We start from the raw sequence: 26,620 nt of genomic DNA on the forward strand, positions 1-26,620 counted from the left end.
CCTTGATCGGCATGATGTCATCTTGCATCTACCTCGTGCCCCTGTGCAGGCTGTGGATGCAACCACTGCAGGAGTTCCTCAATGCCCATTGGATGCAAGTGGCAGGGAGATTCAAAGACAAGATCCCCCTCAACAAGACTTTTTCAAGCGATCCGGTGGTGGGGCAACCGTGCGCATCTTGCGGCAGGCATGGACTTTCAGACCTCAAGGCACCAGGAAACTGTGACGACGGACGCCTCCCTGGAGGGATAGGGAGCGCACACTGGAGATCTCCACGCAAGAGGCCTTTGGCTCCCGGAGGAGAGGTCCCTGCACATCAACGTCCTGGAGCTCCGGACCGTGTTCTGGGCCCTCAGGTCTTTCCTTCCGTCCCTCAAGGGCAAAGTGGTGTGGATCTTCACCGACAACACCACCACGATGGATGTTCTACATCCGGAAGCAGGGGGGAACCAGATCCCCAGCCCTATCCAAGGAAGCGCAGGATCTGTGGAACTGGGCCGTCGCCCAGGGGATGTTGCCGGTACCTTTTCATCTGACAGGAGTGCAAAACACTGTCGGCGACTCACCCAGCAGGGAGCTGCGCTCTTGCCACGAGTAGGAACTTTGACAGGATCAATTGGATCTCCTATTCCGACAATGGGGCAGTCCCCAGATTGACCTATTCGTGACAGCGGAGAACACAAGTGCCGGAGGTTCGCCTGGGCGATGCATTCTCCTTTCCTTGGGACGGCCTGTTCCTGTACGCGTTGACACTGTTGCTGTTGCTTCTGCGACTCATCAGTCAACTCAGACGGTCCCGGTGCAGGATGATCCTCGTCGCACTGGCGTGGTCGAGACAGATATGGTTCCCAGACCTTCTGGACTTGTCAGCGCCCCCCCCAGTCAAATTGCCGACGGACCCGGATCTTCTGCCTCACTAGAGTTCAGATGCTACGATATCCCGGCGGACTGCAAGGAGAAACTTGCAAAGGCCAGGGCGTCCTCAACTCTTAAGTGCTATGGACATAAGTGGAAGAGGTTCTCTGTCTGGTGCCGTGCACAGAAGATTAACCCTCTACGGATTACGGCCCCTCAAGTGCTGCCGTACTTGCTGTCGCTGGGCAAGGCGGGGCTGGATAATGCCTCCATCAAGATCTACCTGGCGGCTATCTCCAGCAAAACCAGGACTCCGGAGCGGTCGTCGCTGTGGTCTCACCGCCTAGTGAAGGAGTTCATGAAAGGACTGTTCCGCTTGTTCCTGCCGGTGAAGGCTCCAGCCCCGGCGTGGGAGCTCAAGGTGGTGCTGACCAGGCTCATGGGTCCCACATTCAAGCCCTTGCATTCGGCACCGCTGAAATTTCTATCAAAGAAGACAGCGTTTCTTGTGGCCATTACCTCTGCACAACGAGTGGGAGAGACCCAGGCCCTCTCCTGTAAACCTCCATACCTGACATTCCACGAGACGATGGTAGTGCTGAGGACGCACCCCTCTTTCATGCCCAAGGTGCCGTCGGACTTCCATCTCAACGAGCCCTTGGTATTACCTGTTTTCTTCCTGTCGCCTTCGTCGCCGGCTGAGAGGACTTTGCACTCGGTGGATGTGGCTAGAGCGTTCTATGTGGACCGCACAAAGAGTTTTCGGAAGACATCACAGCTGTTTGTGAACTTTGGACCTGTGAACCAAGGGAAGGCCCTCTCGAAGGCTTCCATTTCCAGATGGGTCTCCGGCTGCATCATGCACTGTCACCGGTTGGCAAACGGACCGTTGCCCGGCCGTCCGAGAGCCCATTCAACCAGAGTGATCGCTGCTACTACGGTGTTCCTGTCTGGTGTACCCCTGCTGGACATCTGCAGGGCTGCTACGTGGAGGTCGACACACACCTTCACAAGATTCTACTGCGTCGACCCGGATTCCAGGGAGGAGTCCAGAGTCGGCCAGGCAGTGCTGCGCAACCTGTTCACTTGAAGGTGAGCCTGGTGAGGAGGTAAGAGATGCTTAATGTTGAGCCTTACCACCTCCCGTGGTTGTGCATGTGTGTACTGCTATGTATTCTTGTATTCATGAGCATGTGAATACATGCCAGACCCCATGCTGGAGAAGGAACAAGTTACTTACCTGTAACTGTTGTTCTCCAGCATGGGTCTGGCATGGATTCATATGCGAACCCGCTCTTCAACCCCTCTGCGGCTCTTCTCTTAGTCCTACTGCCACTTTATGTGGTACCAAATCTGAAGATGGCTGCAGGAGGAGGGGCTTAGGTGGAGGGCAGTCATTGGCTGGGGGCAGTATGACCCAGAGACCAGTGATTGGTTATTAGTAGAAAGACAGTTCAGAAACTAAACTGAAACTAATTTTTTCTTTACCGAGGATTCCCAGCCTGACGACGGGGAATATTCATGAGCATGTGAATCCATGCCAGACCCATGCTGGAGAACAACAGTACCAGGTAAGTAACTTGTTCCTTTCCCATAGAAGGATGTGGATGTTATTATACTGCTTCTAGGGGCCGCCACAACAGGGCGTGTGCTGTCACCTGCGGTACGGGGCCTGAACATCCACAACAGCATTCTTAAGCTGTTGGAGCCAATATTGCCATTCAGACTACCACCGCATTGCCTCCATGGGCAGGAGATGTGCGCTACCCCATGGAAATTACAGCGGCTGAAGTGTATTGCCATTCCAAGATCACACTAGAAATCTCTTCCACAGCTGTAGGAGCATTGCAGACCATTCAGGAGTGGGGCTCCATCCAATGGACTACAGGATTTATTGCACACTTGTCTCCAGAGCTGTTCAACCACGACTGCTTTCCGCGTGAATGCCTGGTCTGTTTCGCATCACTTCTTGGTTATTACTGGTGGGTTTAGCTTCCATGATGTCAGAGCTTGAGCACTCGTCCACCAACTTAGTCCGTCTGCTAAGTGCGCTCCATATTTGTATTTTTAGCACAGAAATTCTGATATGATTGTTAGTGATGTCGGGAATGTGATGGCAACTCTGTCTCCCACTGTAGTATTTGAAAATGATGAGTATTTATGGTGGCCTTTTTTCAGTTGTGGAGAAATGTATCATAAAGGCACTCGTTCTCCAGTGTCACCAACCTGTTTCTGCTTTGCACGCATTGTTTCTAAAAGGCAAGGCAAACATACATTTTGATTAACGTGTGGGTTATTTCCATCTGCAGGGTATTTTAAACGCAGCTGAAAGCGAGATTATTTGTTTTGGGCAATGAGATAGTACCTGCATCATAGGCCGCTAACTCCTCTTACTAATGGAAGAGGCAAAGTCACCTGCCACTCATTCTGCATTTGGATTTAAGATCTGTGTTCTGACCATTAGATTTGATACACAAAAATCAAACCTTATAAACCTGAGAAAATGTGAAAGTATCATTTAATTACGTGGCCTTGCCTCAAACTCGGCTATGGCATTAGTGTGCACCTTTTTACCACCGAACACCCAATCCTATCTGCACCTATTCAAGTTTAGACCACCCCAAAAAAATTATATAACACTTATTATTCATGTGGCTCAGCACAGAGAGATCCCAGCATTTTAAGGAACAATGTAAATGCCTTCAAACAATCATTGCAATAATGCTTATGAATAAGGCACCGGATCTTGTACACTTGCATTGTTTGATGAGCTGGATTTTAGTAGTGTGTCCAAAACCTCTGCCCCTTATGCCAGTGTTTTAGTAAAAAAGAAGACTTAAAGTTCATTTTGTTGGCCCTTTTTAAAAATGTTGCTTTGCAGGGCGGAAACCCACATTTGCAATTTACTCTCTCACCACATTTTACTAGCTTCATGCTTTTTTCCATCAAATATGGTGGTGTACTGTCATCAGATCAGTCTACACCTTATTTGATTGTCTTTTCATGGCAAAATGTTAATGCTGCAAACCTGCAATTGCATATGGTCGAATAGCCAAGTGGACATTTTGAGTCCAGTCGTAAGGGTCGTTATTTCCAAACCTTACCTAAAACACACCAATATGTTAAATTGTAAATATGTAAAAGTAAAATTTTGAAATACAAATGCATCACCTGACTTTGCATCTTTAGCATCTTCTTAAATAAGAGTTTGAATCTTTAATATCATCCATGGCATCTATTGTTGAGTTTGCTTGTTTAACAACCTAAATAATATCAGTTGAGCCAAGGGTCTGATCTGCATGGTCTGGATGTGGAGCCAAAGAAAATATCAATAAATAAACTGTGTTGGCTATCATCATTTGTATGCATCATTAGTAATGAAAGGTATATTTTTTACAGGTTGAGAATTTGGGAGTCTTTTTCTTCTAAGAAATTGAATCTATTTGTATTAAACCGAATTATGTAAGGCTCGCAGTTTTTTGTTCTTTTTTAATAATTCACATGACACCATGGAAGTGTGAACGATCAATTTCATAATTATCAAATATAGCATAATATACAATTGTATTATTTTGGTATTCATTTGTTTTCATTAAATTTGTAAACTTGTGTTCGACAGATGAATTGAAGAAGAAGATCTACATTCCTTCAGTATTTATTGGTGAGGCATCTGCTAATTCCCTCAAAGATGAATTCACTTATGAAAGAGGGTAGGTGTCTTTTAAATTAATTAATCTACCTGAACAACTTTGGTTTATCCAGAAATGGCCTAGTGTAATAATTGTAACTTTTTGTTTGATACTATGATGAGCATTTGCTTTATTTTGCGACTCTTGCGAACATGCTTATCCCAGAACCTGGCAATTGAATCAGTGAACATCATGTTTGTTGGATGTTTGGTCCTGATGTTTTGACATTCTAGTTCACTGGCAAAATTTACCCATACTCTGCACGGGTTCTGTAGACCGACATGATAACAATCATCAATTGTTGAAAATCAATGATCCTGTAGGTGGCTGTCCCGAGTCACTTATCTCTTGATGTGCTTTGCACTTTGAAGTAAACCTGACTGAGAATGGGCATGTGTGGCTGGCTGACATACCCCAGGGCAGATGTGGATGTGGGGCGTGAGTTGGTGTGCTGCAGCATAGTGGGACCCTATGAGCGCTCGCCCCACCTCTCTCCTCACCCTGGCGCGGTGCAGTGCAGATATCGCGGAAACGGTGCATCCTAGAGCCTTGAAATGTGGTTTTCAAGGTCCCACAGGGACCTAAGTTTTGTTTCCCGAGTCAAGATGCTTAAAATGAGCTTCGTCCGGTCCTTCTACGACCACATTGATGTTTCGTCGAATCAGGGAACCATCTCCTATGTGAAGGGGCTGAAATCCGAGGAAAGGGGTGGGGTGTCCAAATGTCATGTAGCAAGTAATGTCTGGAGCATCCTAAAAGGTAACTATACATAATTTGCTGCAGATTGGTGTAACGATGTGGAATTGTATAAGCAACAAACTAACAGATGTTCTGCTTTATAAATTGAGAGAGATTAAAATGTCTGAAAAACATTGTGCTAGCACGAGTCTCCATGTTTAATGCAACCAGGTCAGGGCCTGCAAACTGTGGCTCTCCAGTTGTCTTTGACAACAACTCCCATCAATCCGAGGCAGCATAGATGAAGGTAAGTAATCATGGGAGTGATGGCCCAGAACGTGTGATGAGGTGCAGGTCGCAGACCCCTGAACTGCGCTATTGAAAGTAAGGTTGAATGTTGGATTGGGGGCTGGGGGGCTGTATCCTTTTTACCACACTGTAGTGTATTCTTTGAATACAATTCTTAATTCTGCTAAGGCACACTCTCTGATTTAACATCCCCTAATACACAATTCCACCCCACAATTCTAGGACAGGAAACAGTCTGTATTTGGAGTTAAACTCTGTTTTGTTTAAATGAAACTTCAAAGCTAACTTTATTCTGGTGAAGTCCCCAACAGGTCTATATAATGGAGACTGCCTTTCTACAGAATGGAAAAGGTTTACCTGCCTATATGAAATCTTAGTAAAATATAAAACAAATGGTTTCATTAAAAATAAAATATATCTTTACAGCTATTTCTAAGCAACAATATGCATTTCATTTTTTTTCTCCAACAAATTTTATTAGATTTATTCAGGAAAACATACATCATCATCAACATCACATAACAGCAAAGTTGCCACAAGGTTCTAGCATGCACAGGAGAGCGTCACATTCTCCGGGATGAATTTATTTGCTGCTATTGCGAGAGACTATAAGCCTCTGCTGCTACCTCCAGTCTTAGGGTTTATATAAGCCACTGGGTCATGGGCGGACGGTGGGTCAGTCCTGGATATTTCTCTGCGTATCCCATAATCGGAGCCCAGATGTTCTGAAAGCTAGTAATATTCCCCAAGGGCAAAGCAGTGATTTTCTACGACACCACAATGTCCCCGCATTTTGTCTGGGTTTCCATAACCGGGCTATGGAGATCTTAGAAGCAGTGAGGATATGGGTATCTAGTTTTCCTATCTGTCCTGTTAAAGGGAATGCCCCCTCCCTAGTGTCTCCCAATAATACTACACCTGGGTCCCATGGGATACACAGCCCTGTGAAATGTTTAATTTGCTCCAACACCACTTGCCAAAATCCTCTAGCTTTTGGGCAATCCAATAGCAGGTGAAACGGGGAGCCAGTATCCGTGCATCCTCTCCAACAGCTAGAAGGAATAACCGGGTTGCTTTTGTTTAGTAGCCCAGGAGTTACGTAGAAACGATAGCATACTTTCTATCCCCATCTCTGTTTGTAATGCATTTGGTGCTGTTATGCAGCCTCGCCCATATTCTTCCCCAGTCTTCAATTTCTAGTGTGCTTCCCAGGTCTTTTTCCCAACTAAGCGTGTATTTGTTCTTCCTGGTAGCACCTGTTTTACCTAGTAATCCATATAGAGTGGAGATTATACCCCTGGGTGTGGATGCAGTCAAGGTCCTCTCAAGCGCGGTCAAATCCCTCCCACCTTTTCCCTTAACCAACCCTTGTGATATCCATTGTCTTAATTGTGCATAATGGAACAGCTCAGATTCTGGTATATTACATTTTGTCTTACATTCTACAAATGTGTGGGGGATGCCATTATGCAAAAAGTCCCCAATCCTCCTCAAACTTCCCATCCCCCAGGCTGCAAAGCTGTTGGGAGGGATGCCCGGGGTAAAGTCTGGGTTACACCTGATCGGAGTAATGGGACAAAGCGTGCCTGTGCAACACCACTTGCGCGCTGCGATTCTCCATTTCGATACTGTTTTTTATGTGGCTACTAGAGGCTCTGATTTTACCAGATTCCGAGAAAGAGCTATATGTGGAAGGAAGGAAAGTGGGCCAGAGCACCATGCTTCCTCAATTTGCTTCAACCGGGGCTGGTCTGCCATAGATTCCCAAGCAAAAGCATGATAGTTGAGCATCTCTACGATATCTGGCCACGTTTGGGACCCCCAGGCCACACAAACCCCTGCTGTAGAGCCTAATTTGCATATCCCCCCCCCCCCAATACATTTCAGTTTACTTTTCTGCAATTTCGATAGGTCCCCTTCCGGGATGTTTGTTGAGAGGGCTGCACAGTGATAAATCAGCCTGGTGACAATATTAATTTTTACTGCAGTTATCCTACCTGACCACAGGACTTCCTATTTCTGCCACTGCTCTAGGTCTTTGTGTAGATCCTTGAACAGCATGGGAAAGTTATATTGGTATATTTGTTCGAATTTCTTAGGAATCTGAACTCCTAAATACCCAGTGGTGGATTCTGCCCATGGGAGGGGGATATCGGGGGTGAGAGATCCTCTCTGTTTGTGTGAAATGTTAATCGCCAGTGCCGCTGATTTAGCATAATTTACTCTGAAACCTCCCTGAAGGCCTCAATTTCTCGCCATACTGTGCCCATAGATTTGTCAATTTGCGTTATTGTGAGAGGGACATCATCAGCGTACATGGCTGTTTTGTATTCCTGCTTACCTACTGTAAGGCCCTTTATGTTCAGGTTTTGTCTGATTTTAAGGGCGAATGGTTCCATTGAATATTAGTGGGGATAGTGGGCGTGCCTCTAGTTATGTGTATCTTGTCTGATCTAGAGCCGTTCATTCTTAATTGTGTGGAAGGATTCTAGTAGTTGGACATCACCCACGTAGCACAGTTAGGGTCAAACCCAAAGTGAGAGAGAGTTTCCCTGATGTATCCCCAGTCCAGAAGATCAAATCTAGGGAAATAACTGCCATCCTCTTCCCCCTTTCTAGCAGCAGATTCTATTAGATCGATTGTGCGTCTAATATTATCTTGGGTGCTTCTGCAGGGATGTAGCCTGTCTGGTCTGGATCAATTAGTTTTGGGAGAATGTTCCTCAACTAGTGGCCAGTATCTTGGAGAATATCTTTCTGTCATTATTCATCAATGTGATTGGCCTATAGGAGGTGCATAGCTCCGGGTCTTTACCTGGTTTAGGGGTGAGAAGGGTTAGCGATTCCGCCATGGATGGGGTAATACTTTTTGTGGTGAGGAATGAGTTATATAAGGCTGTGAGCTGGGGGGACAGGATGTGCGAGTATGTCTTATAAAATTTGGCTGTAAGTCCGTCAAGTCCCAGTGCTGAATTTTTCAGCGTTTTAATTGTCTCTGTAATTTCCTCCACTGAGATCGGCAGCTCTAAGGGATCCAAGTGGACAGGTGGAGTGTGGCGGGGGGGGGGCGTGCCGATGGAGTGCAAATAGTGCATCTGTTTTTCAGGTGTTATGGGGGGGTCATGCCATGATTTCTCTGTGGTGCTCTACCTTTATTTTCCATTTTCTCAATCTCAGTAAATTGCGTGTTACTGTCCTCCCCTTTAAGTTTTAAGATGTTATTCCTATTGTGTACCTTTTTCAATTTGTATGCCAAGATATGATTAGCTTTGTTTCCGTTAATATAGTCGAATTGCTTTGTATACCAGGGCCCCGGCTGACTTATCCGCCCAATGCATTTCTAGGGCTATCTTGCTTTTTGTAAGATCCCTCTCCACTTTCCTAGTTCGGCGTTTTTTGTAGCTTTTTCTAGCTCTGCCACTTCTGCTTCAAGTTTGGACCGCTGGAGTCGTGCAACCCTCCTTTGCTCTACTACTGCACCAATCAGAGCCCCACGAATGACCGGTTTCATGGCGTCCCAGATCATGACAATGGGGGAATCCCGGGTTGTGTTCTCCCTAAAATAGTGAGTGAGGGTCTCTCACCCAGTTCTCTTTTGATGATCACATCTAGCAGGGTAGAGCCCTGTAGTTTCCAATAGTTTTTGGGGGGGAGCTGGGGAACCCTGAATTCATAGATCTGCTGTGACAGGAGAATTGTCTGAGAGGAGTCTCCTCTGAATGTGTACCTTTTCCAAGCAGGGGAAAGGGACGCTTGGCTTCAAGATCAAATCTATTCTTGAGAAACCTTTGTGAGCATTAGAGTAGAAGGTGAAATCAGCTGCCCCCATATTAGCTAGCCGCCAAATGTCTATTGCCTCTGTTTCCCTAAGAAATTTAGCAAGCACCAGTGATCGGGAGAAATCTGCTCTGGTGGGGGGCGAGGGGGAGTGTCTTATCCACTTGTGGATCTGGGACTATGTTCAAGTCCCTGTCTATTTGGAGGTTGCCTTCGGTGAATGCTAAGATTGTCGGGATTAGATCAGGCAGGAATCTCTCCTGTGCATTATTTGGGCAGTAGATGGCTGCTATGTTGAGTGGTTGATCCAGGAAGTTGCCCTTAACAAGAATAAATGTGCCTTGGGGGTCTCTTTTCACTGTGATTCGGGTTAAAGGAATGTTTTCACTAAGCAGGATAGCCACACACCACTCCTCCCACCCCCCCGATGTGGTGAAGTAGGATTTCTTGAACCTTTTATATTTTATTTGTTGTTGATCAGCCTGGAGCAGATGTGTCTCCTGCAGGCACACAATGTCGCCTGAGAGTTGATCCAACCTACGTTCCACTGACCTCCTTTTGCCCAGGAAGTTAAGTCCCTGAATGTTCCATGTAATCATGCAAATTTTGCGTCCCCTATTAGACCCCATGCTCCCCATTGGTGTGAATGTTTCTGAGTATACAGTCACCCTCCCCTATGTAAGGGTGACTCTGCTCTGCCCATGTGTGTCTGAGTTTCTATCTTGTGTTGATGTTTTGTTCCCTTCAATCACCTGAGTCCTCCTGAGTAAGAAATCCCCCCCCCGCCCCACCCATCCCCATCCCCATCCCCATCCCCCTCTCCCACTCATCCACCCATAACCAAGGTTGGGAGCAGCCCTCAAGCATCGGGGTTGAGCGGCACACCCCACCACCGACAAACTAAAGGGCAACAGGGCCTGATGCAGAACTAAATGGCAGAACTCCAAAGTGTAGAGAAGACAATCTCCCAAGTTGCAGGCTCAATGTGTCAGGTCATTTTTACCTTGGTGTCCCAGGCCTGAGTCAGGGCTTATTCCCCACTGTGTCCATCATGGGATGCTCAAGCACCCTGGGTGCAGCATAGAGATTCTCTGTCCTGTATAGCTTTTAGCTGCTTCCAAATGATTTCTGGCCAGTGGGAGCCCAAGGGTGGACCTAGCCTAGTCAAGTGTAACTCCTGTACATCCTTCAGTCTGGGTTCTTGTTGTTTTTCCGGGGAAGGCCCTGCATGCAGCGTCTTCGGTTCACTCTTGTACAGGCGCCCGCATTCGGCTTCTCTGTCAGTTCTTGTGAGGCTGATTCTCTCTCAGATACTCCGCTGTCTGCTCCCATCCTCAAAAACTTCTCTACTTCTTTCAAGGAGTGTGTTTGTCTCTGATTACCTTCCCAAGTAAAATGTAATGAAGTCGGGGAGCTCCAGTGATGCAGAACCTTCTTTTCTCTCAACCACTCGGTAAGGTGTCTCAGAGCCTTTCTCTTTAGAAGAGTGGTGTTTGCCAGATCCTGATATATTAGTATGGTCGCGCCTCTAAATTGGATGTGTTTGGAGTTCCTGGATTTTCGCATTATCTCCTCCTTCACCCTAAAATAGTGCATCCTTGCCAAAAACGTCGGGAGGAGTGGAGAATGTTTGTCGGACCTGGTGCGGTGAACTCGATCTATTTCAAGCAGGGCATCCTAATCCGATTGTGTAATCGTAAATCTGAAGAGGTCCTTCATGTAGCTCTCCAGGTCTGCATCAGCAACTGAGGTAGGGATTCCCTGTGGACATGTTATTTCATCTCAATCGATTTTTTGCATCCTCTTGTTTAGCTTCCAGAGCCTCATATCTAGCTTCTAGGGCGGCAATCCTGTTCTGACTTTCTTCAATTTCGAATGCTTGTTCGTAGAGGTTATTCTCGATGTTAGCTGTTCTGCTTTCGACTGCTGCCACTCGCTTGTCCAGAGTAAATATTTTGCTCATGGCTGCTAGCAAGTCCTGCAGGTCTGATTTTGTCACAGATTGCATGAGTGGGGGGGCTGCTTAATGCCCATGATAGTTCTGCGGGCTGTTCCTCCGCTTGCTCACCCTTTTTCGCTTTTCAGGGTTGGGTTGGTTCATTAGTGTGGAGATGTCTACCTGCTTAGTGTGTTTCCCACTCTTCGCCATGTTTCACCCTGTTTACTCTGAGAACCTGAGCTGCCTTGCTAGTCCACCTTTGACGATTGCGTTTTAGGAGGACCCCGACACCAGGATGGCAGTAGTAGTCGGAGCTCTTGACTTCCTCGTCGGGCTCCCTTGGGTCGTCCGGCATATGTCTTTCTTTTCTGATGTAAGGCTGTGGAGGGCTGGGTACGACTGCGTTGGCTTTCGAATGTGCCCTCCGATGCAGGACCTCAGGACCAGAACATGAGCACCAGCGATAGCTGTCTTCGCTCCTCCGGCAGTAATTTGTTAGAAGGCTTCTGCTGGCTGTATACGTACGGCCCTTCTGTGCCTGCTCCAACCCCAGTCCAGTTGTATTAAGAGTGTCCGGGGCGCTTTGTTCCTCCAGCCCTCCACGAAAGTCGTACGGCTAGGTGGGTGGAACCGGCCTGTGGTTCTAGTTGAGCCCAGTGCAGTTCAGAAAAGGCACTACTGATTGTGTTACTTCAAATTAAGCTGGTCACCGCGCTGAGTCAGCCGGACTGAAATCATTCTAGCCGAGTTGCATTGTGGGGTAGGTGCTGGCGTAGATTCTTGTTCCGCTATAGAGGAAGGGAAATGACTGGTGGGAGCCTTGCACCCAAGTTCCTTGTTGTATATAGTGAATTTAAAGTAGGGCAGCTCTAGGAGAGGACGCGGTAGATTCCTGAGGGCAAATCAGTCCTCTCCGCATTGGCAGGCCCAGAGTGATTATAGGCTTGTTTCGATGCAGGATTGGCAACTACGTAGGTTCTTGCCCAGTTGTAGGAGTTAGATCAGCTTTCGGGGGGAGAGGGGGACTCTCGCCTCCACCCTTCTCGGACCCTGCACTGGGCACCTTCAAGAGTGAGCCTCCATTGCCCTCGGTGCACCCCCTGTTAGTCCCGGCATGCTCTCACCCTGTGGAGCGGTGGGGGTGGGGGGAAATGGGAGCTAGACCACCGTTCTTGAATCCAGGCTGCCTACCATGTGGGGTCGGGGCTCCAACCCCGAAGGTCCGCCGCGTCCGTTTGCCTCGTCCCGGTGCTGTCAAGCGGGAGGTATCCAGTAGTTGAGTGGATCGCTGGGGAGATTACTACCCCCCACGGGTGGCCCTGTGTTTCAAGCTGAAGAGGCTTCAGTCTCTGCCGTTAAAGCTATTTTGCCCCGTGTAACTGTGCCGGGCTTCGCTCTCTGGCTGCTTCTCCCTTCGGTACTTGAATACTGTCTGCACCGGACCCCAAGTGGGACTGCAGTCCCGATCCGGACTGGCTCTTCTGTGCGAGATCACACCTGTCGCCGCAGCCACCGATAGACCCTCAGTTCAATAGGAGGCTCTGATCACCTCCGAGTCCAGCAGCTGCCCATGCTACAAACATCAGCACCTCTGATTATTGGGAGATAGCGTGTGCCCTCTCGATATCATTAGCCGCTGCCCGGTACTTGCAGAGAGCTCAAGCCCTTTCATCAGCCTCAGCTCCTCCCAACGCAAGCTCCCAGAAGCTCCAGGACGAAGCAGCCGTCATCTTCCTTCCACCGAAGTCGCTAACAAAATCACTTTGTTGAGGGTGAAGGAAGGGTGTACAGACTCTGTATTTTTGGAATTCGGCGCAACGTCGCTTCCTCACTTCATATGTACTTCGGTGGGCTTTTACTTGGAGTTAAGCCAGTGAAAATACCGTCGGTGGCTGGGATGAGGCGGGAGCTTCTAGGGAGCCATGCCACCAGCCTCTACGCCAAGCCACGCCCCCTATGCATTTCATTTTTAACATGGCCGCTTTCGCTAGTGTGTTAAACCGTTCCAAAATCATTAGACATTTCATTTTATTTAAATCTCTTGAATGACAGATCACTCAGTATATTTTATTTCCTCCAAGATCAATGGCAAGTGTTGCTGTCAGTGAAATATTAGTCAAATGTGGTTTCTCTTAAGTTTATTGAGTTTGTATAAAATGTTTTTATAAAACTGGATTGTACTATTAATAAACTGAACTGAACACCCCTTAACTTTCTATTATTTTCCAAGGGAAATCATGTGATCCGTTTGATGCACTCGACCTAATGTGTTTCTTTGCTAAAGAATAAGGAGGTCTGTTTTTATCCAGATAGCTGACTTGTGATCAACCCTAAATCACCCATTCAGCATAGAAAAAACTGTTATTCCAATGCAAAACCATCTTAAGTTACCTTGTCATGAAATTCACTGTAAGACAAGCATTTGCAAAGACAATTTAGGCACAAGACTATTGGTAATGCTTCTTAAGCAATAATGTATGTAGGATTTCAACAATCTAAAATACATTTATTTATTTCTGGGGAGTTTAAAATGCGTGACCTTGATTTATAGTTGCATCACAGTGAATTATGTCCCATGTATTTATCTAGAACGATGGTACTCTTGGCAAACCGATTGCTGTTCCGTAATATATAATGCGCATTTGGGAGCAGTGTCGTGTTCCAAGGCCATGTGCACCAGTCAACCCTTGCAAATGAGCTTGAAGGTCTATAGGGCACAGACTAAGACCGCCATCAATTATGGTGCGTTAATTTGCTCTTCAAGTGAGCGAGAACACATTTCTGAGGGAGCTGCTTGGATTACTCGGTTCAACCCCCGTTATGCAGTTCTTGGCTATTTGGAAGATGATTGGCTCCTATTTTTTTGTGACTAAGGCTTTGGTCTAATCCAAGGGTGGCCCTGACACAGCACATTATCAGGGCCATTACAGGGGCAGAAGGATGGAATAGGATCCCTTGGCTTAGGTATATTAATGTTTTTTTGACCCAGTTCATTGTTCACACATTGTTTCATCCAAATGATCTGTTAAGTATTGAACATGTATAGAGTTTGAAAAAAAAGTTTTGTTATAACATTAAGCAACTCCGTGAAGTTAGTGCATTGCTTGTCCCCCAGCAATAGGAGGCTGGCCATGACTAGTTTGGTGTACAACATGCTGCCACATTATCTCAGTTTTGGTGCTCTTTACAGGAACCCCACCTGCCCCCGTGTGCCTGCAAATTCCCCCCCCCTCACCCCACCCACCCCCCGTGTGCCTGCAAATTCCCCCTCTCACCCACCCGCCACGCGTGTGCCTGTGAATGCCCCCTCTCACCCACCCGCCCCTGTGTGCCTGTGAATGCCCCCTCTCGCCCCACCCGCCCCCCGTGTGCCTGTGAATGCCCGCTCTCACCCCATCCGCCCCGTGTGCCTGCAAATTCCCCCTCTCACCCACCCGCCCCCGTGTGCCTGTGAATGCCCCCTCACCCCACCCGCACCCCGTGTGCCTGCAAATTCCCCCTCTTACCCCACCCGCCCCCGTTTGCCTGTGAATGCCCCCTCTCACCCCACCCGCCCCCCCGTGTGCCTGCAAATTCCCCCTCACCCCACCCGCCCCCGTGTGGCTGCAAATGCCCCCTCTCACCCCACCGCCCCCCCCGGGTGCCTGTTGATGCCCCCTCAACTCCCCCCCTCACTCTTAGCACTTACTCTTATCATGGTCCCTCACCCTTCTGTCCCCCCGGTTTTTCCCTTTGTTTTCTCCTCCCTCGCCCTCTCCAGCACTACCTTGGTTCAGTTCACTGACCCTTAGTTAGTCATTGTTTTTGTTACCTATCCCTTCCCTCTCAAACCACCCTCCCCGCCCCTCCTCCCCCTCCTCTTGTCACTCTTGCACTGCAACAATTGTCGTCAGGCATAGTAATGCTAATGCTAGTATTGTCTCCTTTTTTTCCTTTCCACACCTCTCCCTTATTGTATCATGCACTTGCACTATCTGCTATGATATGATAGTTTATTTTTCACATTCTGATTTGTTTCAAGGACCTGTAAGAATGTAACTGTTTTTTCTCCTGTGTTCCCCTCCCTGCTTGAAGCGCTTTGAAACACATTGTGTATAGGCGCTATACAAATAAACAATCAATCAATCAAAAAACGTTGGACAATAACAGGGGCCTGTTTCAATCTGTTGTTGTTGACAGCCATGGAGGGCTATTCTGACCTTTCCATTTACCCTGTCTGTGGGTATCAGTTTGAGGACATCTTTCATTTCGTAATGTTTTGCCCTCTATACGATGCACAATTCTGCCTGTTTTACGGCAGATGAAATTTGAACAATGCAGGTGCGCACTATATTTTTGTTTTTGTTGAAATTTGTGCTTTATTGATGTTTGAGTCCGAATCAATCAAATACAATAACAATAGGAGTTTTAAATCACTGACAGTAAAAAGCAACGAAGTCAATGTAACTGCTCTTGTAGGCTCCTCACTCAACATTAAAAGCCCCGCCCCCTCCTGACCAACCCTCTTGGTGTGACCGTATTTACAGGGAAAAAACAAGAATAATCCCATGACCATTTCATAAGTGTGTAATGGATCAGTGCTTACTCATGCCTTGTCCACATATTAAGCTCTCATTTTTGGGTTGCCAGGAATTTTCTTAGTCCACATTATCTTTCAGTCTCTTGCATCACCCGTCCCTGGTACCACAGTCTTATAGAACTCTAAGAAGGTGAGCCACGCCACATCTAAAAGTGCAAATGGGTTTCTAATAAAGATGCTGTAAGGCTTACCATCTCATATATCTTGTGAGCTTTATTTCTCCAGCATGGGGTCTGGCATGGATTCACATGCTCATGAATATTCCCCGTCGTCAGGCTGGGAATCGCTCGGTAAAGAAAAAACCAGTATCAGTTTCGTTTCTGATCTGTCTTTCGTAGTAATAACCAATCACTGGTCTCTGCGTCATACTGACCACAGCCAATGACTGCCCTCTACCTAAGCACCGCCTCTGGCAGCCATCTTCAGATTTTTACCGCACGTTCATGTGTTGGGATCCTCGTGCTATTGCTCTCGAGCGTTAGTGCTATTTTTTCGCGCTTTTTACAAAAAACTTCGATTCTTTCGGTCAAAAGAGCCTCAAGCTCCACCGATCCTACATCCGATCAACGGGGACCCGTGTCGGATTCATCTGTGCCCCTCAAGGGTGAAGATTTCGTCGAGCTACACTTCGGAGGACTCCAGAAGCTTCTCAGGCCCTGTCTCGGAGATGGCCCAGGAGAAGGGAAGCTCGACGCCCGGAAAGCTGTTCAGGGTCTGCCCTGGATGCCAGCTGCAGAACGTCTTCAAGGAGGACGAACACTCTTTCTGCCTTTACTGCCTTCATGAGGACAAAACGCACGTGGAGAAGGACTGTGCGTTTTGCGGCAACATGTCGGAACGGACCATGAAGGACCGCCATCAACGTCTCGCCAACTGGCTGGAGGGTAAGAGCCCGTCTGGCGAGAAGAAGAAGAAATCCGAGCGGTCTTCTAAGACCTTTGAGGGCGCCCCGGCGACGGGGGCCCAACATAAGGCCAAGCACCGCGAGTCCGCTGGCACCGGGAGCGCCGAACGGTCGGGCTCTACGGGCGCCAGGCAGGGCGCACCCTCCCCGGCACCATCAACCACGAGCCAACGCTCTGGGTCGGGTAAGAGGAAGGCCGAGCACCCGGCGAAGCTCCTGGAGAGGCCCCGGTCGAGCTCTAAGGCAGAGGAGGAGCGTGGCAGTGCCCCCTCCCTCAAGGATAAGGCGGTGAGCGCACCTAAGGTGGTGAAGGCCTTGATCCATCCGACCAAGCCCTCTATCGAAACGGTCGCGGCGGCCCTGGCTCAGCCTGTGGTGGCTGCACCAGTGGTGGCGACCTCAGGGCCCAGAATCTCCCTGCCTCCTCGGAGGGAGTCTTCCTTTGTGCCCATCGATAGGACCCCCGTGAAACCCTCCGTGGGGAAGAAGAAGGGGGGGCAGGGCGTCGTCGTAGAGTCGGCCTCAACCTCAGAAGAGGAGCTGATCGAGGTCTTAAGCCACGGCCTAGGCGTGGAAGAAGGCCAGCCCGTCGGAATGGACCCCGACGCAGGTGACGACGACGACATCGTCGAGGATACCGACGGGGCCCCTGCTCGCCCGTCGGATTCCCCTCTGCCAGCGCCGCAAGACAACTCGGCGGCCATTTTGTTGGCCATACAGTCCTTATGCTCCGAGATAAGGACGAGGCTACCGTTACCGACGGAGGAACCTCTCCCGTCGGGGGATCCAGAACCGGGACCTTCTGGTGTTCCCCCTACCAAGAAAAGAAGGATCCATCCACCACCTCCTTTTCAACCGTCGCGCCCCTTCCAGCCCTCCTCCCCGTCCACCCGAGGGGATGATACGGGGACTGACACGGCAGCGACGGGTACGGACGACGAGGCATACGACGAGGATTTTCCGTCGTCGCCTCCCACCAGGGCCTCTCCGCCCGACGAGATCGGATCTTTCCACTCCATGATCTCCAGGGCTTCCGAGCTTTTCCAACTCTGCCCTGAGGAGAAGAAAAAGGAAGCCTTCCTTTTTCATCAGCGGCGCGAGGCCAAGAGGAAGACGGTCCTCGCAGTGCCTCTGTTGGACGACATTTGGGATGAGGGCCTTTCCCTCCTCAAGAACCCTTCCACGACGCCAGCTAGAAGAGACCGGTACGAGAAAAAGTACCGGGTCCCGGACACGGCCCCCCTATGCCTCCGGGCGCAGCCTACCCCGGACTCCGTCGTCTCCGCGGCAGCCAGGAAGAAAGCGGGGGGGGGTGCGGCCTCCACATCGACTTCCCCGCCGGACGGCGAGGGAAAGAAATTGGATACTATGGGGCGTAGAGTCATCTCGTCGGCAGCGACGACGATTAAAGCGGCCAACGCCTTGGCTATCGTGGCCCGCTACGACAGGGAGCTCTGGTACAAGATGGCTCCCCTGCTGGATTTTCTGCCGGACGACAAGAGGGCGGAGGCCCTTGAGATCCTGCAGGAAGGTGAGGTGGCCTCGGACCACGCCATCACCGTGGCGACGGACATCGCCGACACTGGGTTCCGCCAGCTGGGCAACGGCGTTTGCCTTCGACGTCGTGGATGGCTCAAAGCTACGGACTTTCGGCAGGACGTCCAGACCAGAGTCCTGGACATGCCCTTCGACGGGAGCAACCTGTTTGGAAAGACAGTGGACGATTCCCTTCAGGCCATCAAGGCGGATACTGAGACGGCCCGGGCCCTTGGAGTCCTGCAGCAACGACGGACGCCCTTTCGGAGCGGCGGAGGCAAGGGCGCCTCCAAAGGTTCCGGCAGCGGTTTCGCTTCCTACCGTCAAGCGGCCCGCTCGTCGTCGCAAGAGGCCTACAGAGGACGAGGCAAGTCTAGCGGACCCCGCCGTCGTCGCCAAGGAGGTCAAGGCGGCAAGGCCGCGTCCAAGCAGGATTGAACCGGCCGTGGGGTCGGGCCCCCACCGAAGCACCCCGGTGGGAGGCCGGCTGGCGGGCTTCGTCAGCGTGTGGGAGTCCATCTCCACCGACCGTTGGGTGCTGGACGCCCTGGCCCGGGGCCACGCGCTCGAGTTTCAAAGAAGGTGCCCGCGCGTCCCCCCCGTGGCCAGGAAAGAACTTCACGTCCCTCAACTTCTCCGGGAGGTAAAGGCGATGCTCAGAAAGGGCGCCATCGAACTCGTCCCAAAGAGGCTTCGGGGCTCCGGAGTCTACTCGCGATACTTCCTCGTGAAGAAGAAGACGGGAGGATGGCGCCCCATCCTGGACCTGCGACGGCTGAACAAGTTCATCAAGGCGCAGAAGTTCCGGATGGTCACCCTCCAGCACGTCCTGGGTCAACTGGAGGAAGGAGACTTCCTATCGTCGTTGGATTTGGAGGATGCCTACTTCCACATTCCCATCCTAAAGGGGCACCGAAAATTCCTCAGGTTCGTGGTCCAAGGGCGTCATTACCAGTTCAAAGCCCTTCCCTTCGGACTACGGTCGGCACCCAGGGTATTCACCAAGTGCCTCGCACCGGTGGCGGCGCAGCTGCGCCGCGAGGGGATTCACGTCTACCCCTACCTGGACGACTGGCTCATCCGCGCCAAGACGAAGGAGCTCGCCGTGGTCCACACGGCAAGGACCGTCCAACTCCTCACGGACCTGGGATTCTCCGTGAACTACGCCAAATCCCACCTGGTGCCCGCGCAAGTCGCACTGTTTCTGGGAGCGAGGCTCGACACAGTGTCCCTTCTGGCCTCCCCGTCGGAGGAGAGGACCAGGACCATCTTGGGCAAGGTGCAACGGATGTTGGTGGCCGACGCGGCCAAAGTGAGATCCATCAAGTCCCTCCTCGGGATGATGTCTTCCTGCATCTACCTCATTCCCATGTGCAGGCTCCGGATGCGCCCGTTGCAAGAATTCCTGGATGCGCGCTGGATCCAGACGACGGGCAGCTTCGAGGAAAGGATCAAGCTCGACGAGAGTTTCCGACGAGCGATACGGTGGTGGGGCACCCGCGCGCATCTGACGGCGGGCATGGACTTCCAGACCCCAGCCCACCAGGAGACTGTGACCACGGATGCCTCCCTGGAAGGGTGGGGAGCGCACACCGAAAATCTGCACGCGAGGGGACTCTGGCTCCCGACGGAGAAGTCCCTGCATATCAACGTCCTGGAGCTCCGTGCAGTGTTTTGGGCCCTCAGGTCCTTCCTTCCGTCCCTCAAGGGCAAGGTGGTGAGGATCTTCACCGACAACACCACCACCATGTTTTACATCAGGAAACAGGGCGGAACCAGGTCCCCAGCGCTGTCCAAGGAGGCGCAGGACCTGTGGCATTGGGCCGTCGCCCAAGGGATTTTTCTGGTGCCGTTTCATCTGGCGGGGATAAAAAACACCATCGCCGACTCACTCAGCAGGGAGCTGCGCTCGTGCCACGAGTGGGAACTACGGCAGGATCTGGTGGATCGCCTCTTCCGACGGTGGGGCACACCCCAGATCGACCTGTTCGCGACGGCGACGAACACCAAGTGCCGGAGGTTCGCCAGCAGGTTTCCCCAGACGAGGAGCACGGGCGATGCTTTCTCGTTCCCCTGGGAGGGCCTGTTCCTCTACGCGTTCCCTCCCTTGCCTCTGCTAATCCGGCTCGTCAACCAGCTCAAGAGGTCACGGTGCAGGATGATCCTCGTCGCACCTGCGTGGCCGAGGCAGATATGGTTCCCGGACCTTCTGGACTTGTCAGCGTCCCCGCCGATCAAGCTGCCGGCGGACGCGGATCTACTCTCCAGGGAAGGAGGCGCCATCCTCCACCACGACCCGAAGTCGCTGAACTTGCAGGCCTGGCTCCTGCAGCGCTAGAGTTTGGAGGATACGACATACCGGCCGATTGCAGAGAGGTTCTTGCAAAGGCCAGGGCGTCCTCGACTCTTAAATGCTACGGACACAAATGGAAGAGGTTCTCTGTCTGGTGCCACGCACAGAAGATTAACCCTCTACGGATTACGGCTCCCCAAGTACTGCCGTACCTGCTGACGCTGGCCAAAGCTGGTTTGGCACACGCGTCCATCAAGATTCATCTTGCTGCGATCTCCCGATACACCAGAACCACGGGGCGGACGTCCTTGTGGTCTCATCGTCTGGTGAAAGAGTTCATGAAGGGACTGTTCAGATCGTTCCCGCCGGTGAAGGCTCCGGCCCCGGCGTGGGAGCTCAACGTGGTGCTGACCAAGCTCATGGGACCTCCGTTCGAGCCTCTGCACTCGGCCCCGTTGAAGTTTCTATCGTGGAAAACAGCTTTTCTTGTGGCCAGCACCTCCGCACGACGAGTGGGAGAGATCCAGGCCCTTTCCTGCAAGGCCCCGTACTTGACTTTCCACGACACGAGGGTAGTGCTCAGGACGCACCCCTCCTTCATGCCCAAGGTACCGTCGGACTTCCATCTCAACGAACCCTTGGTGTTACCTGTGTTCTTCCCGTCGCCTTCGTCGCCGGCTGAGAGGACTTTGCACTCGCTGGATGTAGCTAGAGCGCTGAAGTTCTACGTGGACCGCACGAAGGGGTTTCGGAAGACGTCACAACTCTTTGTGAACTTTGGACCTGTCAATCAGGGGAAGGCTCTCTCGAAGGCTTCCATCTCCAGATGGCTCTCCGGCTGTATCATGTACTGTCACCGGTTGGCAAACCGACCGCTGCCTGGCCGTCCGAGAGCCCATTCCACCAGAGCGATCGCAGCTACCACGGCGTTCCTATCTGGTGTGCCCCTGCTGGACATATGCAGGGCTGCTACGTGGAGGTCGACGCACACCTTCACGAAATTCTACTGCGTCGACCGGGATTCCAGGGAGGAGTCCAGGGTCGGCCAAGCAGTGCTGCGCAACCTGTTCGCCTGAGGTGAGCCTGGTGAGGAGGTAAGATGCTTAATGTTGAGTTGATGTGATGCTTAATGTTGAGCCTTTGCCACCTCCCGTGGTTGTGCATGTGTGTACTGCTATGTATTCTTTATTCATGAGCATGTGAATCCATGCCAGACCCCATGCTGGAGAAGGAACAAGTTACTTACCTGTAACTGTTGTTCTCCAGCATGGGTCTGGCATGGATTCACATGCGAACCCTCCCGCCTACCCCTCTGCGGCTCTTCACTTGGTCATACTGCCACTTCACGTGCTTCCAAATCTGAAGATGGCTGCCAGAGGCGGTGCTTAGGTAGAGGGCAGTCATTGGCTGTGGTCAGTATGACGCAGAGACCAGTGATTGGTTATTACTACGAAAGACAGATCAGAAACGAAACTGATACTGGTTTTTTCTTTACCGAGGATTCCCAGCCTGACGACGGGGAATATTCATGAGCATGTGAATCCATGCCAGACCCATGCTGGAGAACAACAGTTACAGGTAAGTAACTTGTTCCTTAACCATTCAAGTTTTGTAGGAAGAAAGCGGCTCTTCCAATAAATCGTGAGACAAACCTGTGGCGCCAATAACAGATTTCTTGGCACGTGCGATAACAATGTATATCCATCATCCCTGGTTTTCATCCCAAATAAAATCAGCAGAGGGAGTTTGTTGTCTATTTATCCCATCTATGGCATGTATCCATCCTAGGATTTCCTTCCCATAGTGTTGTACTAAAGGGCAACCGCACCACATATGCCAATAATCGGAGACAGTGGTACAGTTCCACCAACAGTTGGGGCTTATTCAGGATACATTTTCGATTGTCTATGGGGAGTTAGGTGCCATCAAAATAACAACCTGCTCTTGCGAATCGTATATTGAACAGCGATTGTGGAAGAATATACGGCCCTATAAATCGTTGTTCACACTTCCATATCTTCTTGCAGCCCTAGGTCTTTCACGCAATGTGTCTGTGTGCTAGATGTGGTTAAGGGGCCTCTTACTAGATGGAAAGTGGACAGTTTGGAGATAACTCCCACCACGAGTCCGGGCGGCTTAAGTGTTTGCTCAAACGGCATGAATGGATGCCGCAACCGCATATCGCATCGTGGATCCAGCAAAACACCATTTAGTTGCAAATATGTCAATGGTGGTATTGTTCATGTGTGTAAGGCCTGTTCCAATGCCTTTTTAGTCAGGGAGACACCCTTTTTCTAAATCTGTCACGCTCACGGTCTCAAATGCAGCTAAGAGTTGATGCCACGCCGTGATGCCATCCATGTCTTTAGCTCTCCGCCACAGGGACCAAAGAACTGCAAGGACTGGGTGCGTTTGTTTCCAGTGTGACAAGCGCTTATGCGAGGCCCATAGCCCATTGTTGCTACAACATTTTACTAAAACAAATGGGGGTTGGAAAATACCTCACTATCACTAATATAGGAGGAATTTCCCAACCTCAAACAAACCTAATGTCTGTCCGATGTCAAGATGTTCAGCAAAATGTGTGCCCTGTGTCCATTATCCTATTCTGGCCCTCACACTCTAAATACACTCTAAGGTGTAAAGGATATTTGTCTCTTGCGTTTCAAAAGTTCCCAAATGTTCAAATTCAACATAAGTTCAAATCCAATGAAAAGGTTTCCAATAAACAATGTTCAAACTTCCAGAGAATAACTTGCCGACCCAGATTCCTTGTTCCAATACCACAAGTTCAAAAAGAATAATCTGGTTCCATGTCCTGAGGGAATGTCTCTTCCTAAGGACTTTCCTTTCCTTTCTATCTTTTTACAGCAGTTGATAATCCCGAGGGCATTACCCTCAAGAGATTCTTTATAATTTATATCTCTATTGCTCTTCACCTGGCATACTCTCCTGCCACGACTTGTCACACAAACACCTCATGTTACCTTCTCCTGGTACACCTTCCGACCAGGACTTTGTTTCACAAATACTTGGCTTCACATGGTATACTTTCTTGCCAGGATTTAGTCACCCAAATACTTAACTTCACCTGGCATACTTTATTGCCTGGACCTGGTCACGCACATTCTTAACTTCGACTGGTATACTTCCTTGCCAGAACCTTTTTTTTTTAAACATCTTTATTTAAAACTGGTTGCAGCAGGTTACAATCATAACTTTGTGCAGTAATGTTAGGGATGGCAACATTTATTTTGACCCCTTGTTTCCCCTCTCACCTCTCCCCTCCCCGTTAAAAGTTGTAGCTTCCTGTACCATCTCTCTGGCACCCCTGCCCTCTTACGGGACCATATCAATGTACTTAGGGTCATAGAGTGAGTCTTGCTTGCCGTGGCTGGAAGGTCAGTGCTGGGAAGGCCTTGTCATATTCCAGGACTGGGGCCCAGCAATCTGTGAAGTGGTGGAGTGTTCCTTCCTTGGCCGCCGAGACCTTCTCGTCTACCAGGATGTCGCAGACCTTGGTCCACCATAGCAGGAGAAGAGGGCCTTCCCGGGATTTCGATTTGCGGGCGAGTGAGATCTTCGCTGCTAGTAAGAGATGAGTTAGCCTGATCTTGGGTTGCAGCCCAGTAGTGGCGTTCCCAGGAGAGCCACCTCTCGAGTTAGCTGGAGTCTGCACTGGGTGATAGCTTCTATAGTTTGAAGTGCCTGTTCCCAATAGGATTGTTCCACCTGGTAATCCCACCACACATGAAAATAGGTTCCTCGTGCTCTGCATTGTCTCCAGCAGTTCGGATCCAGTGAGCCATTGAAATGGTGCAGACGCTCTGCGGGATAGTACCATCGATAGAGCAGTTTGAGTGCCCCTTATCTATTGGTAACACATCTAGAGGCAGAGTTGTTTCTGGAACAGAGGTCGACCCACGTCTGATTATCGATGTTGTGCCCTAGGTCTGCTTCCCACCGGGCCATATATGCGGGTCTGATGACTAGCATGTCGTCTTGTAGAAGTTTGTAGAGTTTTGTGACTCCCCCTCTGCGGGGCCTTCTTGCAACGAGAGTTGCAGGGGGAAAATCCCACTAGGGGCTCTCTGTTTTATCAGTGGTTGGGAGATCCAGTGACGTAGTTGTGCATAGGTGAATCCGTCAGTTTCTGACAGGTTGAAGCAAGCTTTACATTCCGTGAAGATTACGGGGGATCCGTCTTCAAACAGCTGAGAGAGGGTTTGCAGGCCTCCTTGGGTCCAGTTTTGGAAGTTTGTCGCCTGTAGACCTGGTGCAAAGTCTGGGTTGCAGAGAATTGGGGAGAGAAGGCCTAAACCTTTGGGGGTCTTTTTCCTTTGCAATGCGCTGTCCCAAGTTCTTAGAGTGGTCCTAGTTGATGAAAGAATCAATGGCCACTGTCTGTGTGCTGACGCTTAGGTGTATAGTAGGGCGCTGAGTGTTATCGGATTTCTAGCTTGTTCGATATTTTCCCACTTTGGGGGACCTGTGGAGTCAGCCCATACCATGGAGTTTGTTAGCTGGGCCGCTATGTAGTAGTTGCAGAGGTTGGTTACTCCCATGCTGCCGCATGTGGCTGCTCCTGTTGTCACTGTCTGCGGGATCCGTGCTTTGCCCCTTCTCCATATGAATCGAAAGATTTGTTTTTGTAGTTGGAGGTTGGGTTTTAAGGGAACTTCCACCGGGAGAGACAAGCACAGGTACAGGAACCACGGTAATAAATTCATTTTGCATGCTGTAACTCTTGCCAGGAGTGAGATTTCCTGATCCTCCCACCTTCTGAGGTCTGCTTCTAGGCTGCTGAACAGGTGGGGGAAGTTCGCTGCATACAGCTTTTTGGTGTCTGCCGCAGTATGCACTTCAAAGTGTTTTGTTGTTGTTGTGCTCCACTTCAGTGGGCAGATGGGACGCTGGAGATGTAAAGTCTCCCTCGTTAAGTTCACTCCCAATGCTTCTGATTTAGTGTAGTTGATGGTGAAGCCTGCCACTCGTTGGAAGGCATATAACTCTGCTAGGGCTGTTGGTAGCGAAATTCGGCTATAAGTGAGCGATAGCATCAAGTCATCCACGTACAGGGATACCTTGTATTGTTCACCTTTTAATGTAATTTCTTCGATGGAGTTGCTATTGTGGACTCTTTGGGCAAAGGGTTCCATGATTAGGGAGAAGATTAGTGGGGAAAGCTGGCATCCTTGCCTCGTCCCACAAGAGAGTGTAATGTGAGACGCTATATGTTGGTTTACCCTCCGATCTGGATTGGGGTCCTTGTAGTTGGCTAATAGATGGTGCGAAAGATGGGGCCAAATTGAAATGTTTCCAGTGTTGGTCTCATGAATGACCAGTCGACCCAGTCGAAAGCCTTGGTTGCGTCCAGGGCGAGTAGGGCCAGTTCTTGATGTCCACTGTTGCTATTTCTATGAGGTTCGGGGCCCGGCGGATATGGTCTCTGGTGCTTCTCCCCACAATGAATCCTGTTTGGTCCGAGTTAATAGGTGTGGGGAGAATTCTTGCTAGTCTGTTCGCCAATACTTTGGAGTAAATATTTGCGTCTATGTTGAGGAGCAAGATGGGTCCATGAGGCACGTTCTCTTGGGTCTTTTCCAGGCTTTAGCAGCATGATGGTGGTGGATTCTTGCATCGACAGGGTCACTCTGCCCGTTTCTCTAAAAGAGTTTAGGAGCTCCGTAAGTGGGCCCGTGAAGGAAGTTCTAAAGAATTTGGGAGAGAATCAGTCTGGGCCTGGGGCTCTGGGTTTTAGGGATTTTATCACCTGTTCCACTTCCTCATTGATGATGGGCAGCTCCAAGGTTTTTTGTCTGCATCTGGTATCTGTGGTAGGGCCGCTTCCGCAAGATATTGCTCCTGCAACTTCGGGTGTCGTGGGGTGGCCTTCATGGTGCTGATTAGGTGTGTGGTTGCCAACGGTAGCTTAGTTTCTTCCGCGTATTGGGTGACCCGCCCATGTTCTTTAAGGCCAGGTATCTGATTCTGGCGGGAAGTCTTGGCTAATTTTCTGACTAGGAACTTCTTGGATTTATTTCCTTGTACATAGTAGCTC

General features: G+C 50.1%; 1 protein-coding gene across 2 annotated transcripts in view; it reads left to right on the plus strand.

The window, feature by feature from the left end:
- The window catches only part of RNF13 (ring finger protein 13), a 1,183,896-nt gene that overhangs the window by 683,924 nt on the left and 473,352 nt on the right, over nucleotides 1–26,620 (plus strand). For both annotated transcript variants that reach the window (XM_069618372.1, XM_069618373.1), the window contains one exon: nucleotides 4,475–4,565. In XM_069618372.1, coding sequence (XP_069474473.1) covers nucleotides 4,475–4,565 — 91 coding nt within the window. The remainder of the gene's footprint in view (nucleotides 1–4,474; nucleotides 4,566–26,620) is intronic.

Source organism: Ambystoma mexicanum, chromosome 10 (assembly GCF_040938575.1).
Source record: "Ambystoma mexicanum isolate Mex_15411 chromosome 10, UKY_AmexF1_1, whole genome shotgun sequence".
Lineage (NCBI taxonomy): Eukaryota > Metazoa > Chordata > Amphibia > Caudata > Ambystomatidae > Ambystoma > Ambystoma mexicanum.